Below are 20,035 nucleotides of genomic sequence, written 5' to 3' on the forward strand. Positions count from 1 at the left end.
TTATAGAACCCTCCGAAGCTTTGCCTTTGTCGACCAACGTGCATGTAAATCGACTGTTTAACTCAACTGGTATCCCTAATTTCGTAATTCATTTACATGCTTAACGCACAAAGCGGCTTCATACTCGTGAAAGTTCAAGCGTACGATGAATACGCGAGGACAAAGAAACGAAGATAGACTGTAATGGAGATAAAGAGAAAGTCTTGTTGATAGAAAGGAGATAGATAAACGAACAAGGAGAAGGAAGCGAGAGAAAGATAGAATGAGGTTGACCGTGCTAGTACAGTTAATGTACAAGGAGTGACTGTAAATAAATTAGCCGTTCTCATGAACAAACTCGAGAGAAAACAAACACGGAAGATCAAGGACCTTTCTTCGTTTTAAGGACGTCTAATATTATTTTCAAAGATTTTCAGAGAGATATCGAAATTTTTCTTTTTTCTTTTTTTTCACATTAAACCTATGTTTCACCTTCTACTATGCATTACGCAGTTTCTACGTCTTTAAATTGTCCATTTCGTTTAAACGTAATAATGTTAAATAATAGAAATTGAATGATCATACTTAGAAAATGGATTGTTTTAAGAAGAAACAGCTTTTGCGGAATGATGTCACTTGAAATTCTAAACAACGAAAGCTCGAATTCTAGAAATTATAACTTTACAACTATGAATAACTTCTCGAAAACGTCAGAAACCGAAGCTACTCATGCTCACCTGTATTTCAAACTACCTCGTTTGAACATACACGAAAATTTCTAGTTTCCTCGAACGAAGTACGACTGCCGATCATCGAGCAGCCTAATGTCAGTTTCGAGTACTTACACGGATAAACTTGGAGAGGATCCGATTTTCATTCGCACTCGATTTCATCTCGAAACTAATTCTGCTCTCAAAAGGAGAAACTTCGATGATGTTCGGCCTTACGTAATATCCACTTAAAGTCTTAAACTTGTATCTAATTTAAACGTAAATTATAATCGAGTGTCGAGAGGTAAATTAAAAAATATATTTATATATATACATGTGTGTGTGTGTATAAACGTAATAAAAATGTTCATTTTCAAAGTATTTTCGAACGTGTCTTCACGTCTCTGAATCCCAACAAGAACTGAATTTATCGATGATAAATACTAGCTTCAACGTTTGACCTTTAGAACAAGCAAGGTATACGAGCGAGTATACCTTGTAAATAAACAAATAAATGAAACGAACGAGAAGTCGAACGTATTCCTTTTTCATGAACCTTCGAAAGGAGAAAGAGAAGATAGATCGATAATCCAACCTTGCATCTTCTCGTTCGAACGTATAACGTTAATTTTGTGAACGCCAAGTTAATTTATCAAGTCGAAACTTGGAAACTTTTCGATCAGTCCAACAACGCGATTCAATGGTCAGAAGCAAGTTTACTTTTTCGAATTACGATTTCTCGATCGTTGGAACTAAAAATTCTCTTTCAGTTTTCTTTTCCTCTCTCTCTCCCTCTGTTTCTTTTCTTTTTTTTTTTTCTTTCTAAATTCTTTCTCCATTTTTGTTAAATACATTTTTAATTTCGTTCGTGCAAATTTCATCAAGGATAGAAGATTTCTTGATAAAGTGAGCTAGCACATTTATTAAAACTTCAAACTTCATATATATATATATATATATAAAAATCTTTTTAAAGAAAGCAGCAGTATATAGGATGAGTCATCATCGGTTTTCACATTTTTATGCTAATTCTACGACGCTCTTGAAGAAGCAGACAATAGTGAAAAAGTTTATCTCCCAGTACGAAAATATTTTGCCGCCTCTGCTTAATAATTAAGCTATGCATAAAGAAAAAGAGAGAAAGATGGAGAAATGGAGGGAGGGAGGGAGGGAGGGAGGGAGAGAGAGAGAAGAGAATATAACGGACCGACAGAGCCATTCGCATAGTTGAGATAAATCGATAAACCAACTGGTGGTTAAAACGCATCGGAACGTTTGCCTTTCCGCCCTGCCATTTTTACTCTCTACGAAAACACGGAATTGTTTTCTCTCAATTTTCAAATACATATGAATTCCGTTCGGAAAACCACAAAGACTATATGATGATATATGTATGCACATAAATACCGTGTGTTTCTAAAGTGATGGTACGCAACATTTGAAGAAAAAATAATCAGGAAAATTTTATATTCAAAATACGAACCCTTAAAACATTAATATATATTTTACATCAACATATTACCATGATAAACTTTAATGTTGATATTTTTAAAAAGAAAAAAAAAAAAAAGAAGAAAAAGATAAGAAAGATAAGAAGATGGTAAAACAAATTTATTTATTTTATATCGACTTCGTAGAACTGTGAAAATCAATGAATGATCTTAAATAAAAATTGATTACAATAAATTTATAATATCAGTTGTCGTATCGTCTGACATTGCAATTCGAAGATAGAAAATATTTTTGTACGTTTTACTTGGCATCATTTTAGAAACACCCTATACACGGTAACACGTACATACATATCTAGCTAAGTACGTAGATACATACATATTTTCGTTGGGTGAGACAACGTCAGGAAATTAAGCGGGTGGTCTCAAGGGTGACATTTCGTACTTCAAACTTCTGCCAGGCGAAACTTTTCTCGACATTGTACTTAGATTTATCTCTTCCGAAGTGTCGAACTGCTTTCGAGAGAGAGAGAGAGAGAGAGAGAGAGAGAATGGGATAGAACTAAAGTAAAGGATAGAGGGAGGAGGGAGGAAAAAGAGAGAAAGAGAGAGAGAGAGAGAAAGAGAGCGTACTTTGAAAGCTAGAAGAGGCATCGAGGCTGCCGCGGTCAGAAATAAATTATTGCCGACCGTGACTAGTGTACAAACAGCGCATTCTCAGGATAAAAGGGCTAGAGTACGCCGCGAGAAGATCGTGATGTATGATGTAACAAGGAAATAAGAACAAAAAAAAAAAAAGAAGAGCAAGAATAAAAAATAAAAAAGAAATAAAAAAAAAAAAAGAAAAAAGAAAGAAAGAATAAGAAAATAAAGAACAAACGTTCCTAAAACTTTAATTCTTTGGTAGAGAGACTTCCATCCCTCTGTCGTCTTAACATTTCTTTATTACATTTATATGACATTCGTTCTGTATACTCTCTCCGACTATTCTTTATTTCTTCTTGAAGGAAACTTATGGAAAAACAAGGTTTTTGAGGAAAAAAAAAAAAAAGAATCTATTATTTTTACGATTACTTATACAATCTACCAACAACATATTCCTTAAACTTGTTCCTTCCTGTCGATACATTTAAATAATATAAATTAGCTTCGAATATCAATGTACCAGCGTTTCCATTACATTTGCATATTTTTAGAATTGAAATCTATCGTTTCTATACGCTCCTCTATAACGTTTCATTTTCACACCAACCAGTAACTGCAGCTAGGATTTTATATCGCAATGAGGAACATTCGTATGCGTTCGTCGAAGGGAAAAAGGAGAGATATAGAAAAAAAAAAAAAAAAAAAGAAACAATAAAAAAAAAGGAAGGAAAAAGAGAAGAAGGAAGGAAGGAAAGAGACAAAATAAAAAAAAGGAATAAAATGAAAGAAGGAAGGAAAATACAAGGAGGAAAACTTTCGTATTGGGTTTCGTACCTTAAATACGTTTCTTTGTTTCCGCGTTAAATAAGATTTTGTCGTGGCTCGATTTCAAAGATCATCTTCACTGGAAAAATTCAATTTCAGCGTTACACCCATGGAAATATTTCCTCGTCCTGCGAAAGCGTTAAAGAAACGTTGACTATCAAACCATCTTTAAAAACTCGTTGCTGATGTTTCTTCTCGAAGAAATGACGTAATAATGGAAGGACGATTATTATCATCATTATCATTATCATTATTATTATTATTATGTCAAATTGAAAGCGTTCTAAAGAATGCAATAGAACAAGTATGTGAGATCTTTTGATAAAATATAAATTAATCTCCTGAGAGATTCTTTCTTTCTTCGTTCAACTCATTCATATTTACTAAAAGAACTTATTTTCTTTTTTCTTATTCTTTTAATCTCTTTACGTCGAAAAGTTCAACAATTACGAATCGCTTAACTCATCATTTATTTAACAACTTTTCAAAAAAAGAAGTATACAAAAAAAATCGACAGAGAGAGAAAGAAAGAGAGAAAGAGAGAGAGAGAGAGAGAGGGAGAGATAAAGAGAGAGATAAAAAGAAAGAAAGAGAATAGTAAGTGAACGAAATATGAAAAACAGCATAAACCTCCCGCTTTAACGGTCACTTCATGATTTCGTAATAACTTCGATTGAGTTTACAGCTTGATCCCATGCTTCTCCGCCTCGTTCTGGAATTTCTCTTTGTATTCTCCAGTTGGATCGTATTTCGTAGACAATTTTTCCCAAAGTTTCGGTCGCTGAAACATTAAATTCACAAATTAAATGAAAAATACGTAAATTAATTAAAATAGTTTAATGTAAAATAAATGATATCTTTGAATCGTACGGCGCAATTTTATTCGGACAAAATAACAAAAGTATGATTGAAAAAAAGAAATAAATAAAAGAAGAAGAAGAAGAAGAAAAAAAGAGAAAAAAAGTAATTATTAAAAGTAATTATTATAAAAATGTGAAAATTTCTTTCGAGTACGTTTTATTTAATCAAAAGCACCGTTAGTAAAGTTACTTTACTTAGAAAATATAATCGAATCGATGAAAAATATTATATATTTTATATATTATTAGAATCATAACTGAAATCGATTAGTTCAATACGAACTCGACTAATTTCTTGTTCAAACACCTTACTGCTTTATGCCTAAGATAAAACTAATAAAGTTTTATAAAATATAATATTTACGAATTAAGCTGTCTTCTCATTCCCTTAATCTCCTCCTTTTTTATCGAGGACGAATGAGATTCGATGAAATATCATTCGAGGGTCAATGAACTCTCGTGTACTTTATTATCCATCTTTGAATTTATTTTCGACTATTCGCTGTACGTAACGATTTCTAAATTACAAAATCTTTAACAAATTTCTTGTCTGAAATTACCGAAGAGAGGTGAACGCGAGAATTTCAACTCATTCGTTCAGAATAATCAAGATACCATAATTCTCGCGGTACAAATTACAAGTAATACACTTGGAAAGTTGTACAGTCATTTGAAAAGAATATTTTGTTATTACGTTCCACTATTGACATAGAAAGAAAGAAAGAAAGAAAGAAAAAAATAGATTCGTTCCGAAATAGAAAGAGAATTTCTCAAGAATATCTCGTTTTATCACTCCGATCACGATTTTCGAAGCAAGTATCGCCAGTCACGATATTTCTAACACCAATATTCCCAACGATGAACTCGAAACATGTATCTATAGATTCTTAGATTAACTTAGAACAATCTAACTTGCGTTCGAGTCCTTCGATTATTATTCTATTCGTTCAACATTCACGAGCAAACGCGTTTATCCAAATCTTTGCTATTTCTAATCTTTGTTTTTTTTTTCCTAATCATTCATCCTCAAATACAGATTTAAAATTGTTAACAATTCGTAATATCAGTAGTTTCGATCAATCATATCCTTTTAACTTGGACCAATTCGTTTACAAATTTAATTGACATAATCGACCGTCTGTGAAAGTCAAACTAGTTTTCTCTGGGGACTCAAACTCTATTCCGTATATCCCTTCTCTTGTTCATTCGTGTTACATTAAACATATACTGTGTGTGTATCTGTGTGTATATGTGTTGTGTGAGAGGGAGAGAGAGAGAGAGACAGTACGCAACTCGTTACGTTTACTCTTAATTAAGCTGGGGAAGGTGACAGAAACCGAGGTGAACGTACCTGGTTGACAAGATACCGGATGACCTTCTCGCTGCCAGCCTTCTGTTTCTCACTACACTTGTTACAACCATTCGCCAATGCATCAGGGAGGGATTCTGAAACAAAAAAAAAAGACAAAGAAAAAAAATCAAAGGAAAATATCATTCTTTGATCTCCTCATCGTATTATTATTGATGATTCTGAATAAATATTCCAATCGATATATTGCATTATCTTATTAAACGTAGAAATATTTTTCATATCTTTCTACGTTGTACGATAAAATTATACTTTAATATAACGTATTAAATGCATTCTCAAGTCTTCTGTTAAGAAATAACGACTTGTAATGTAATTCATCGTACGGTATGTAATTCATGGTTGCAACTTTACAAATAAATCTTGAATACCTATCCTCGGTGACTATCAACGAGTACAAAATTCCAAACTGATCGAATACGTAAGGGTTGTAGAAAGTTAGGGTGGAAATTAAGAAGGGTGAGTAAATTATCGAACATCATTGTCGAGTTTCGTAAGAATTTCACGAATTTTCACGAACAAAATAGTTGAATGTACGACGGAGTAGAATAGAACCGCGTTGTCCCGAATACAATGAAGAATTTATGAGAGGGATCTTTGAAAAGGGAAGCCGCTCGGAGAAAAACGAATGTGCATTTCACACGCGTTCCCATTGGCTGCACTCGTACAAAATTTTCTTTTTTTTTCTTTTCCTTTCTTTTTTTTTTTTTTCTTTTTTTTTCATAGCATCATACACGCATACATATATATATATACCGGAATCGATGCTTTCGATTATTTTGTAAACCGATTCGCACTGTTCACGTACAACACTCCTCTCGTTCATTCCTCACCCTATACAACGTTCGCGTTCATTTTTCGAGCGGTCTCTTTGGTCAACTATCGTTCGTATTTTTTGCAAGGTAAAACTGCGAAAAAATTGCTCTCATCGATCGTCTACCACAATGGAAGAGACTGCTACTAAAAACGTCCGCATTTGGAATAAATCTGCGTTTAACTATGCCATAAGTTCTACATAATTTCGCGCTGCAATAATAACAATAATAATAGTAGATGTACGTAACTATTGATCATAGATTCATAAAACATTTATTTTACTTTTATGGAATATAGATATTAATCTAAAGTACTCGCGTTATTATATACGAAGCAACATTTACCATAGGTAATAGTGATTTATATCATAGATGTAAAAAAAAAAAAAAAAAAAAAAAAAAGAAAATTGTATTGCAATAATAAAATATATGAAATATTAATGACAAATTAATCCAATGAAAAATATTTACTTATTCACTTTCAAAAAAGTAAATATATAAATGAGAAATTAGAAATATTTACTTCTTGTATGAACGAACCACTATTCTAATCCTTCTCGATTCTGTCGAAGTTTCTATTTTTCAGGATTAGAAGAAGCAGAAAACATCTTTTCGTTGCAAATCGCAGGGTAAATATCATGAAGGAGAGCATCGAACCGACAGCTGTGACGACTTTATCATATTTTTTCTTCGATAGATCCTTCTCATCCTCAAAGGATCCCTCTTCGTCCTTTTTCGTGGAATAGGACGTCTCGCGAGATAACGCAAAAAGAAAGAAAGGAAGAACGAAAGAAAGAAAGAAAGTAAAAAGGAAAAAGAGTTTCTCAAGAAGAGGGTGGACTTCATAACGCGCTGTTATTTTGCCGAATATAAAGAAAGAAGGATAAATTTTGTTATACTTTCGGTTCAACCCACCTCATGGCCTTTCCATCCAAAAATCACTTGACGTTTTTACCCTGGCCGTCATTTGCACCAGCCGTTCTACTCTACCGACACTTCGGTGCTCTTGCTACTGGTCAACGTCCAAAGAAAAAGAAAAAGAGAAAGAAAGAAAGAGAGAGAGAGAGAGAGAGAGAGAGAGAGAGGAGTGAGTACCTCTCGAATATCCAACGCGAATTTCCTCTGAGGAGGACTACATATGTATGTATGTAAGTACCTACATATATACCTATATATATATACGATCTATCGTCCATTGAAATATCCTCGGACGCGGACAGTGTAAGTCGAAAAAAATCAATTATTCAATCAAATATGATATTTTCCAATAATTTCGTATGTAAATTTTAATTAAGGTTTTTTCCGTTCTCTCTCTCTCTCTCTCTCTCTCTTCTTTTTTTTTGCAAATCTTCGAAAAAGAATAACAAACAATAATTTTATATTAAATTTTATATTAAACATAAAGTGAAAAAAATGACATTAAAAAGAAAAAGAATTAAATTTTCATTGAATATAATTTATATCCCTATGTTAATTAGATATATCGCAAAAGTTGAAACCATTAATTGCTCGTTTTTATGTTATACCTGTCGTTCTCATGAATCGCGTAAATGATCGATGGACTTGATAATTATCGTACTCGACTCGTTCTGACGTAAGAAAAGCTTCGAGATCGATTATTCGAATCAACATTAGCCAATAACTAATTCCATCTATTATCGCTTAATAATTCTTTGATGAAAAAGGAAAGCTTAAAGATGAAAATTTTTTTTCTCAAATTACATCGTTCAAGGTAAAACGAAATAAAGATATGAAAGTATCTCAATTTCCAATTTTAAGCCGCTCGGTCATGCGTTTAACACGGAGAGTAATACGATCTCGGGAAAAAATTTAGATTACCAATGAGATCTCCGAGTTCCGTTCGTATTTGAATCGGAGAAAAAAGAAAAATAGCAGCGTGGTAAAGGTAAATCAGTTAAGACACGTATATATGTAGATGAATACATAGGCGCATTGCGTATATAAGGACCGATCCGAACGTTCGAACGGGGATCGCTTGCACGTCTGACGAATGAAATTTGAATAACTGGGATACGTAATAGAATTTACGCTTGTATGTATGTATGCGTACGTGTATACATATATATATATATATATATATGCGTATGCGTGTATGTGTGCGTTCGCGCGGCCACAAGTCGATGTGAATAGTATGTCGAATATTTGAATATTTATACGATCGAATAGTCACGGCTCGGTAATCCTCCAAAGATATTAGCATAATTATAGAGATAACGATTCTGCGGAATTATAATACGTTGGACAGTTTCGAGAAGGAACAATAAGCATTCGCACGATGACGCTTTTGAAAGTCCTCTGCATTTACGTGCGTTTACGCGACTCTATCTCGATTTCTAGACGTTTTCAACGAATGACACGTCGATGGACCCGAGATAATTGCTTTACGTTGTAAATGCTTTCATACATATTCTAATCTACCTTGAATATTTCATCGAACTCATGTTCGTGACCTATCTATCTATCTATCTATCTATCTATCTATCTATCTGTCCGTCTGTCTGTCTAACTTCTCAACGAAAAAGCAATTTCTCAATAAACGTTCGATCCGAACTGGTAATCATTATCGTTTATCGAATCAACGTTAATATTCATCCTGATTAAATCAATTCAATCGAATCATCTGTTCATTGCCGAACGTTGGACGTGATCGTTTCTGAAATTCAAAGTACATTGACACCGAAAATTATCTTCGATATTTCTTCGTCTAGAGGTCAGCAGACAATTCGATATGAAATAACGTATTATATATCTTTTCCAAAGAACAAGTAAATTATTTAATACTAGAGAGAATTTTCTTTTGTATGTTTTTCATTAACGCCAAGCTCAAAAAAAAAGAAAAAAAAGAAAAAAAAGACAAAAAAAGAAAGTATCATTTAAGATCACACCGTTAAATCGTACCTTCGCTTATATTTGCTAAGAACCATCTAAAACTTAGTTAGCTTTAAGAGTAAGACACCAACTGAAACTTTTCGTCAAAGTTGAAATTCTCTCTCGGTGTCTAAGGGCAAATATTGAATATCCTACCATTCTAAATACTCGATCTTCTTCTTGTATTTTGCAAAAATGACTTTAAACGATCCAAACGAATTCATTCGACACGACAATTCTCACGTATTTTCGTTTCTTTTCCTCTTACATCACTCTTAGTTTCCATTCCTTTCTATCGCATATGCATAAATATTCAATAGACTACACGTTATTTACGAATTGCAAATCGTATCGAAGTTCGATCTTTCGAGAAGCAGACTTCTCAAAACAATCGCAGCTAAGAGGATTTTCTTTGCTACGGAATATCTAATAAGGAAGATCCGATCTACCAGTCTTCTTTCTCTCTCTCTCTTTCTCTCTCCCTCCCTCCCTCCATCTCTCTTCTTCTAATAGAGTAACCTCGAATAGGGTTAAATGAAGAATCAAATGGTAATTTTATCTATGATATAAATGTGACAGGAAAGCTTCAACCTGTTTAATATTTATGAAATAATTAAGTTACACGTTTTTCGAAACCTGAGATAGTTTTACGATGTGAAGTACTATAATAAAACGTAGTGTATACTTAACAAGCATCTCTTTACCAAGAGACTAACTCACTAACTCACAACAACGCGCACGATACAATGGTCCAATCAACAAACCGTTGTTTCGTTAATTAAATATCTGAAAAGCAACGTGTAAGAGAGAATGGAAAAAAAAATAAACAAACGAGTAAAAAATAAAACAAAAAAATCAAAAAAAAAAATAATAATAAAAAATCAAAAAAAAAAAAAAATAATAATAATAATAAAAAATCAAAAAAAAAAAAAATAATAAAAAAAGAAAAAGAATTCCTCTTTTAAGTGTAGATATATCTATATGTATACGCGCGAACGAAACATTTTTCTCGTTGCGTTCGAAACGAATATCACATTCCCGTAGCACGTAGTATTTCGAGTATGTAAATGTGAGCCCGAGAGAAATAGAGAAACGTATTTTTACACGGATTTATTTCCAATAGATCGATGAATGTAGGGTAACATCGTTATATCAGTCCGTTTATCCGTTTTCATTCTCCTATCTTGAAATGAATTTCTTCATTTTTCGAAGAATCATTTTCATTCAAATTTTTCTCAATTCCATTCTAGCAAGTTGATTTTATTGCATCGTAAAGAATCTCGTTTTCCTTCGATACAATGCGATACAAAAGAATTCGCGCAATGCATTGACTTCGAAAATCAGATCTCGACTTTACACTCGGCAATCCTGTCGTCGAAGTTCTTCGTTTACGTCGAAAAGAAACACCTTGGAAAAGGATTCTTCATTATTGCCTTGTCTTCTCGCGATAGAGAAAATAACGTCCGGTATATCTCTGTTATCTGACCACGTCGAAAACTATCTTAATTAAAAATCGAAAATTTTCTCGGCTTCGTGAATTGGCGAACGAAGGTCCGACGAGTGTTCCTCTACGAGAGATATCGTTTAAAAGTATAGTCGAACCTTCTCGTTCTACGATTTTACGAAAGGAAGAAATAAAAAATAAAGGAAAGGGTTAGAAAATGGAAGGGAAAGAAAAACTTGAAGCTTTGGAAGGAACGAAGGAGCCACATAGAACATATATAGTCTACGTAGAAACAATAAAATTCTTTTTATGATCTCTATGAACGAACTCTTCTCTTTATATTCACTCGAACGGATTCGTCGAAGTGCTGGAACGACATAATCGTTGAAGAAAAAGAAAATTTCATGGAAGGGTATTAGTCCCGATGGGATATCGACTTTTATTAAAATCCATAATACGTTGGAATTTTTTTTTCTTTTTTTCTTTTTTTTTTTTTTTTATTTTTTTCAAATATCTAGAATAACTCTCTTGCGTCTCATGTAATAAGATATTTTTATATCATCTATATTATCCAAGACGATCAACGCATTTAATCGAGAAGATTGTTTATCAATCGTATTAATTTATTTAGCAAATACTATCTACGAGATATCCAACATTCGTAAACTTTTTCATTCTCCAAAAGCAATAAGAAACTTGGAAATTAAATTTACGGAGAAGTCTCCTGTCTTTTCCCGAAGGAAAACGAGAAGATGCGTTTCAGGATGATGAAAGAAAAGAAAAATCAGGATATATATATATATATATATATATATATATATATATATGTATATACATTTGTGGATTGTAGAAGTCGGAGGCTCAAATTTTCTGGATGGTCAGCGATGTTTTAACGGTACTGCTTGTTTCTCCGACCTACTTTCACGACTTTGACCACGACGGCTACGACCTCGTCCAATATTTGACAGGGTTACACGATGCGTTTCTAGCAGGAGTTGAAACCAATAACAAAGAAAGAAAGATAGATAGATAGATAGATAGATAGATAAAGAAAGACAAGATGGACGAAGGAAAGGCATGCTCGGCTTGTAAAGAGATAGGAAAAGAGAGAGAGAGAGAGAGAGAGAAGAAAAGAATGAATGAAAGAAAGAAAGAGAAAGAAAGAGCACTGCTTATTGGATCTGGAAAAGTAGGAGTCCCTTGAGAGCAAGAGAGGATGAGAGTTACGGAATTCGTACGATAAAGCAGTACGGAGCAATGGAAGGATCAGGAAACTGGGAAGGACCGAATAAAGACGAATAGATAAGGATAAGGAAGGATTCATGGTGGCAAGAAAAGACCAAAAGTGCAGAAGAAAAATAAACTATTGTAATTTTAATTATATTTTAAATATGTGAAATCGTTAAGTGGGTATAGTATTAAATTATTTAAAAAAAAAAAAAAAAAAGAAGAAGTCCAACTAGTAACACGTTAAAACTTGACGACTTCTCGTTCTTTGAAGAAAGAAAAAAAAAAAATCTGCTATCGCGGCTAGTAATTTAAAAGAGAAGAAGGGAGAAAAAAGGCAGGAAAAAAGATATATAACGTTACTTAAAGAAGAACAATGAAGAAGAAGAAAAAAGAAAACCTAAAGAAAGAAGATAGTGGATCACGTTGATGGGAAGAAAAAGTGGTGGTTGAAGAGCCACTGGCCCTTTTCTTGCAAGTTGTATTAAACTGCTGTCATGACAAAGCCTGTACTCGTTAGGTATATACATATATATATTTATATATATATATATATATATATATACATATATATGTATATGTATGTATGCATGTATGTAGGATAAAAGGTAAAAAGTTTTTAAATGTCTCGACTACTCACTCTTGAGCTCGTGTCCATCGGGCGTGCAATTTCCAACATCCAAAAGACAGTTTACGTAGTTGTTGAGCAGACGATCACTCTTCAGGATCTGGTCCACATCGATGTTGTCGTATTTCGTTGTGTACTTATCCGCGGCTACGAAGCACGCGAGCATGGCAAGGAAAACTATGGCGACCTAGATTCGTCGAAAAAAAAAAGAAAAAGAAATAAAAAAATATATATATATATAACAATAGAAAAAAAAATGTGATCATTAGAAATGAGTTTTTTAATCATCTTATAGATTAAATTATAAGACCATCCTTCTTTTCATTGTCATACTTTATTATACTTTGAAATAGAATGGCAAAAGACGTCAATAAAATGGTAAATTAAATATCTACTTATTTATTGTCAATTAGTTCAGATAAGTTTCGTGATTCGATTGATAAAAAAAAAAATTTTTGAGAAAGAATAAAGGAAAAAAAGAGAGAGAGAGAGTGTGTGTGTGTGTGTGTGCTTTTCTACAAAGGAATATCTCTCGACGAAGGCTAAGATATATTCAAGATAGAAATTCTGCATTTTCCACGAATAGCTCCCCAAGTGCATAATCGTTTGACATCATTGCACCGCATTCACGAGACCTTCGAGACGTACGAGAAAGCTGTTGTTGCTGTTTCTACTGCTGGCGAAATACTTATTTCGTAGGACGAGTGCACACGCGTCAGTGATAAATGGTCTCTTTATAAAACGGTAATCTCCTCGGTAGGAAAGTTGATCTTTTCCACGAAGAAGACACCGCTTACTCGATTTAACCTGTAAGCCTTATACTATTCGTATCTTCTGAGAGAGAATACTGAAGTATAAAACGAAAAAAAGGAAAAATGAATGAGGGAGAAAGAAATTTGTTTGTGGATATATCAGAATAAATTCCTATTAGTATGTACGAGGGAAAAAAAAAAAAAAAAAGAAAAAGAAAAGAGAAAGAAAAAAAGAAAAAAAATAATAAAAGGAAATCAAAAATTAAAACTGTATAAAAAGATAAGACGATTAAAAATGATATTAAAAGTAATTAAATAATTTAAAGGAAGAAAGATTGTCTTTAAAAAAAAAAAAAAAAAAAAGAAAAAAAAAAGAAAGAACAGAAAGACAAAACCGGCAGAGAAAAAAATTGTTTCCTATTTGAAACTAAATAATATAGAATGAATTAATACCAATCATTAATATCAAATTGAATCTCAAGAATCTCTAATAAATAAAAAAAAAAAAAAAAGAAAAAGAAAAGAAAAAAGACAAACAAAACTGAACAATAATGCATGAACTCATAAACTCTTTAACATTTTTCATTAGTGCCAAGTCCCATTATTTTTATTCATATCTTAAGAATACTATGCACAAGGCAAAAGTTGTAACTCATTAAATTATTTTTCCACGGCGACTGGACAAGACATCGGATGTGGCTCAAGGTTAATGGGAGATCGGTCACAAGAATATTTTCTGACTTTTATACTATTACATAGGTGTGTGTAAACACGTATAATATATATATATATATATGTATACATGTATATACATACATACACATATATATATATATGAAAGAAAACAAAAAGTGGACATGTCATAGCTTGAAACAAAAGTTAACTCTTATAAATCTATAATCTTTGGCCCGGACAAGCGAGTTAAAAATTCACTAGCCTTGAAATATAAAAACTGAACTGACTAGCCTTGAAATATAACAAAATTTTATTATTCGTTTTGTGTCTGTATTCCTTCAAATCTCTTTATCTTTCTCTAGATTTGTCCACCCATTCATCTGTATCTCTCTCTCTCTATCTCTGTCTCTCTCTCTCTCTCTCTCTCTCTCTCTCTCTCTCTCTCTCTCTCTCTCTCTCTCTCTCTCTCTCTCTCTCTCTCTCTCTCTCTCTCTCTCTCTCTCTCTCTCTCTCTTTCTGACGATTGAACCAGTGACATCACTTAAGCTTGAGATAAAAACTTTGGCTGCGTTACTTATAGAAATAAACTCGTTCGAAGAGTTATAAGTCGATTAATGTCGAAAAAAGAACGATTCGACGTCACGGGACGATCATTTCTTGCACGACACTGTTGAATTGAGGTCTGGCGATTCTCAACCATTCGAGAAGAGAAAAAAGTTATCCAAAATTACGATCACGTCGTAATTGGATCATCTTTGCAAGGGTTTTTCCATTAAATCGATATGGGTGTTGTAATCGTTTATTGTTCTAATTACTTTCGAACATTTCCTTCCACGTTATTCATATTTATATAATGAATTTTATTGTTATAAAATGTTTTATCATTACCTTAATATTTTAAAGTGACTTTTAACTCTACAAGTATTTTAACGTTAATTATCTACTTTTTAGATTTCAACGAAAACATATCTATAAAGGTATGCATATGTATTTGTCAAGAATAATATTTTCAGAATTATTTTCAAATAAAAGATAAAATGCGAAATGATTCAAAACGTCGAATAAAACGTTAACAAGCATTTTCACGATTCCATTCGAATTCTCTTCACTTGAATTAAGCAACACTCGAAATGGACGTTGCAAAAATAAAAACTCGAAATATTTCACGATCTTTTTGACAAATACTGCTTTTGTCTCTAATCAAATGATCCAATAAATTCTTCGTTGTCTGATATTTCCAATTGTTTTCTTTTCCATTGCTTGTCTTTATTACCCAGCTCATTTTTGTTTTTTTTTCTTTTTAAATCCTTTTGAAAAAAATTAATTATCAAACTTTTGAAATTATACTTTTCAACTCGTATAGGATCAAATCGAAATTTAATGAAACACTTTCTCTTGCGAAAAAAGAATAAGGGATATTTCATGACGGAAATAAAATCACAATGAAGAAGATAAAATCACAAACGATAGTTTAAACTCGACATCGCGATAAGAAAAATAAAAAGATTATGTCTATGTATCAATAGTCTTCGAAAATGTCAATGAGTATTGTCACTTTGATCATTGACGTTTTATCTGTTTACTTACAATTAGTATAACTTAAGCAAAGAAACGAGAAAGGTTTGTCGCTACCCACGTATGTTGACTTTTATCTCGCGAATATATAGAGAAAAGAGAAAAGAGAAAAGATCGAAGTTAAGTGGATAAAGAAAGAGAGATACGAACGCAATCCTTCGTTTCACGCTCGCGCACACGCGATTCGCATTATGCAATCGACGCCATTACGGTCCACGAAGCTTCCTAACGCCTTTCACTCTCGCGAACGAATTTCACTCCTTCGAGAACACCTTCGATTCTCCTTTCCTTTCCTCGAGTTTTCCTCGAGCTACGAGAGTTCTTCGTCGACTGATCATCGGAAACGAACGAAAGAGGCTCTCAGGATTAACAGAAGCGTAAAATAAAACGTCTAGCTTGACGTTCAATTCGAACTTGCAAAGATCAATGAAGAAATCATTATCAAATTTTATTGATAATCCCTATACTAAACTTTTTCGAACATATTTCTTAGTAATTATTTAATTATTCTATTTAAATGTCATTTACTAATTCTATGTAATTATTTACTTACATAGATAAATACATTTATTTATTAGAAATATTAATCCTAAGAGTTATGTTAAAGAGAAACGAAAGAAAAAAAGAGATAGAAAAAAGGATTATAAAAAAAGTCATTCGTGCGGATTTACGTACATGTAAATTTATGCAAAATTTGCCCGTGGATGACTAACTGTTAAAGAAAATGATCACTCAAAATGTTCTAACGATATAAAAGGAATCTTTTGCAAATTCGTTTCCAACGTTAGTCGCCCGTTCGTTGATTCTATTCTCTGTTCGACGCAAACACGTCCCGAAAGAGAACGATCGATAAACGACTCGCTGAGACAGCTGAGCCAGACGAATCGAACAAACGAACGTGTCCTCTCGATATTCAAATCCTTTCGACTAAAAATGTCATTCGTTTCGAATTCGTCGAACTCGTTATTGGCTCATGGAAAGAAATTCATTTATGACTCGATGCGCGATATTTATCGATAAGAATAGATAGAAACTTGGAAAAATTGATTGCATCTTAGAAGAACTTATATGATTGAGAAAAAAGTCGATTCATTTACGTGTCTACGTGTTTCAAATGATTTTCATTTACGACATAAATGCAAATCTTTATGAATAGAATATCGAGCTTCAATTAATACGTCCTTTTTATTATTATTTTTTTTTTCTTTTTTTTTTTTTTTTTTTTATTTAATTAACGATGAATTTCTTTTGTTGAAAAAAGGTCAAATGAAAAAGAAATGAAAAGGATTATTATTAAATGAGCTAGCATGAGCCTCCTCTTATCATATTTGTGACAAGAAATCTATTTTAAGAGGGATATCGATGAGATCAAAAGCGATGGAAAAGTAATAAAAAATAACGTTCTTCAAAGTGCTTGCTCGCTTAGTCCTCAAGTTTCAAAAAACATATATATATATATATATATATATATATATTTGTGTGTGTGTGAGAGAGAGAGAGACAGTAAGTTCCATTCGAAAGTAATCGATTCACTTCCCTTCAAAAGTCTGAGAGCACCTTATCCGATTTGTGCATGAATTTCAGCACCGACGCGGCGCAAAGTTAATCTATCGGTCAAACAAACGCGTTCCAACTTTTCTTTAACTCCACTTCGAAGGAGTTAAATCCGTAGGAAGCACGATAACGAAGACGTTGTCGTATTTAAATGATTTTACGGAATTAAAAATCCTGACAATTTTCATTCTCTCGAATATAAAAGAGAGAGAGAGAGAGAGAGAGAGAGAGAGAAATAGAAAGAGAGAAATGAATTAATAAAAAGAAAAACAAATAATTTGATTGAAACTAACGAATTTTAAATTAAAACAAAAATTACAAACATTTCGAAGTGTGTCGAACAAATTTCACAATGTTTCCAACGCATTTCAAATAATAAATACAATTTGGATGACTTGTTTATTAATAAAAAAAGAAAACTAGAGGAACTAAATTTAGATACAAAAGAAAATCACGCGAACTATCGTGTTTATATAGAATCGAAAGCGAAACGCGTGTCACGATATTGGAAAGGAAACTGAACCGAGTTGCTACTGGAGTGAGTCGACGATAGTAAAGAATCGTGGCGATGGGGAAAGGCTCTCTCGGGCTTACCTTCATGTTGCGCTGTCGTTACGTGTGTCACACAGTCACGGAGGAGTCGTGTTAAGCAACTGATGCCGGAGGTGCTCGTGATCAGCTGCTTTATACCCCGGCCGATTTCCCACACTGCCCGAATTCGTCGAATCGGTAGACGCCTCTTTTTTTTCCCCCCGTTAACACGTCTTTGTCCACCCTGAATCGTGTTTCGTCTCGCCGGAGAGATTACTGTGATTTCCTACCAATCGAAATCAAACAATTGTTATTTCAAAAAAAAAAAAAAAAAAAGAAAAATTAATAAATATTTCTTTTGTACAGTTTCGATGTACTATTTTATAAATACAATTAAGTTATACTAAAATATGGTATTTCACTAATCAGCTGATCTATTAAATCGTTTAATCATTTCAAACGATATTTCATGAATTCTATTTGTTATATTTAAGCTAAAAGGAAAATAGAAAAATTGATAAATTTCACGTCCCTTCGCGCATTTCGAAGAAATCCAATTGGCATTGCCAGAATCCGATCAATTCGACTGGATGTTGTCGATAATAACATTTTCCCAGTACCCGTTGATTTATTTATCGAGACGTGTTACTGGCCAACGTCTCTCACCAAGACGAAATTCGAACGATACAGATGAAATATACATATCGAATATCCAAAACTGTTCGATGGAATACGATCGTCGATAGAGGAACGATCAAACACTATAGGATCGTTATGACCGCGCGTATTCGAGGCAATTCCCATTCTATGCAAATATTCGTATATTTCAAAAGTTCGCGAGGGGAAGGGGATTAGCAGAGATGAATGAAGGACAGTCGGATGTTCCACTATCCCTGGCTATTAAATTCGACATGCATATAGAATTTACATAGGGTTGACCATATAAAATGACCATATATAAAATCTAGTAAAATTATTTTTTTCAAAATTTATGTGGATTTTATTATTATATTAAAATATTTTTTATGGATTCAATTGTACACATTTTTTCTCTTTTTTATCTTCTATCTCTGTAAATTTTAGCATATGTAAATTAAGTCGATCTAGTTATAAAATATATATATACATATATATATATATATATATATGCATACATACATGCATATATGGGTATGTTTCTAAGTGTGATCACTAAATCAGTAACCCAATATCTCTGTATTTTAAGACACAATTGACTATAATATCTCGAAAAAGTATATATATTGTACATTTATATATATATCTATGCATTTATAATCCATTATAAGTATTCCAAATCTTAATCATCAGCTACATAATTAACCACGATTAAATGATAAACTTAATGCAAATGTATCTCAGGTTAATTAAAAATTACTTGCGCTTACTATTTTGCAATCGCATACCTTTCTGCAACAATAAGTACGATAACGAATGGCTATAAAAGATCGAACGATGCAATTATTATAAGCCTTACCATTTAGTTTCTCTCTTTCTCTTTCTATATCTATTTATTTCTATTTTTCAAATTTTATTTCATAATTTTTACATAGATATAAATTAGATAACATATTTCAAATAATCCAATATATTGAAAAAAAATTTCATAGCGATTTCACCTGGCATAATGATATACATAAGTCACAAAAATCAAATTAGGAATTAAAAATATGATTTTATGTTGCTACATTATCAAACACAAACGAGAAAAAAGCATATTGAACAAGAGATAGAAATTTTGTTGGGATTTCGTTAATCCAACAGATAGGATCGTTATATATTCCTACATGTAAAAAAAAAAAAAAAAAAAAAAAAAGGAAAAAAAAGGCTAGCATAACGAATCAAAAAATAAATAAATAAATAAGCAAATAAATAAATAAATAAATGCCACTACGTTTCGTTAACGTTCAGCTTTTGCATGTGACCTATACTTCTCTTGCTCGTTAGAAAACTTTAGTTGAATAAAGGAAAATAATATTTAGTCTTCATTAAGTTAACGAGCATATTCCCTTTTCTCTTTCCTTCCTTATCTTTATCTATATTTTATCTTTGTTTTTCTTTCTCGTTAACTTCTTGCACCAATTGTTT

The 20,035-nt window shown here is 32.5% G+C and overlaps 1 protein-coding gene across 1 annotated transcript; it reads right to left on the reverse strand.

Annotated features, from left to right (window-relative positions):
• Positions 1-3,000: 3,000 nt before the first annotated feature.
• LOC124430437 (ejaculatory bulb-specific protein 3) lies at positions 3,001-18,146 on the reverse strand. The gene is made up of 4 exons (XM_046976995.1): positions 17,993-18,146; positions 12,855-13,029; positions 5,822-5,916; positions 3,001-4,391 (listed from the first exon to the last, which is right to left on the reverse strand). The coding sequence occupies exons 1-4, from the start codon at positions 17,996-17,998 to the stop codon at positions 4,290-4,292; spliced, it is 378 nt and encodes a 125-aa protein (XP_046832951.1). The 5' UTR covers positions 17,999-18,146; the 3' UTR covers positions 3,001-4,289.
• Positions 18,147-20,035: the final 1,889 nt, after the last annotated feature.

This window comes from Vespa crabro, chromosome 18, assembly GCF_910589235.1.
Source record: "Vespa crabro chromosome 18, iyVesCrab1.2, whole genome shotgun sequence".
NCBI classification, from domain to species: Eukaryota; Metazoa; Arthropoda; class Insecta; order Hymenoptera; family Vespidae; genus Vespa; species Vespa crabro.

What these genes read in the sequence shown, in the direction of transcription:
- LOC124430437 (XM_046976995.1), bottom strand. An exon ending in CGATGGACACGAGCTCAAGA is followed by an intron (nt 5,917 to 12,854) that starts GTGAGTAGTCGA and finishes TTTTTGTTTCAG; the next exon opens with AATCCCTCCCTGATGCATTG. An exon ending in TCCGGTATCTTGTCAACCAG is followed by an intron (nt 4,392 to 5,821) that starts GTACGTTCACCT and finishes TTAATGTTTCAG; the next exon opens with CGACCGAAACTTTGGGAAAA.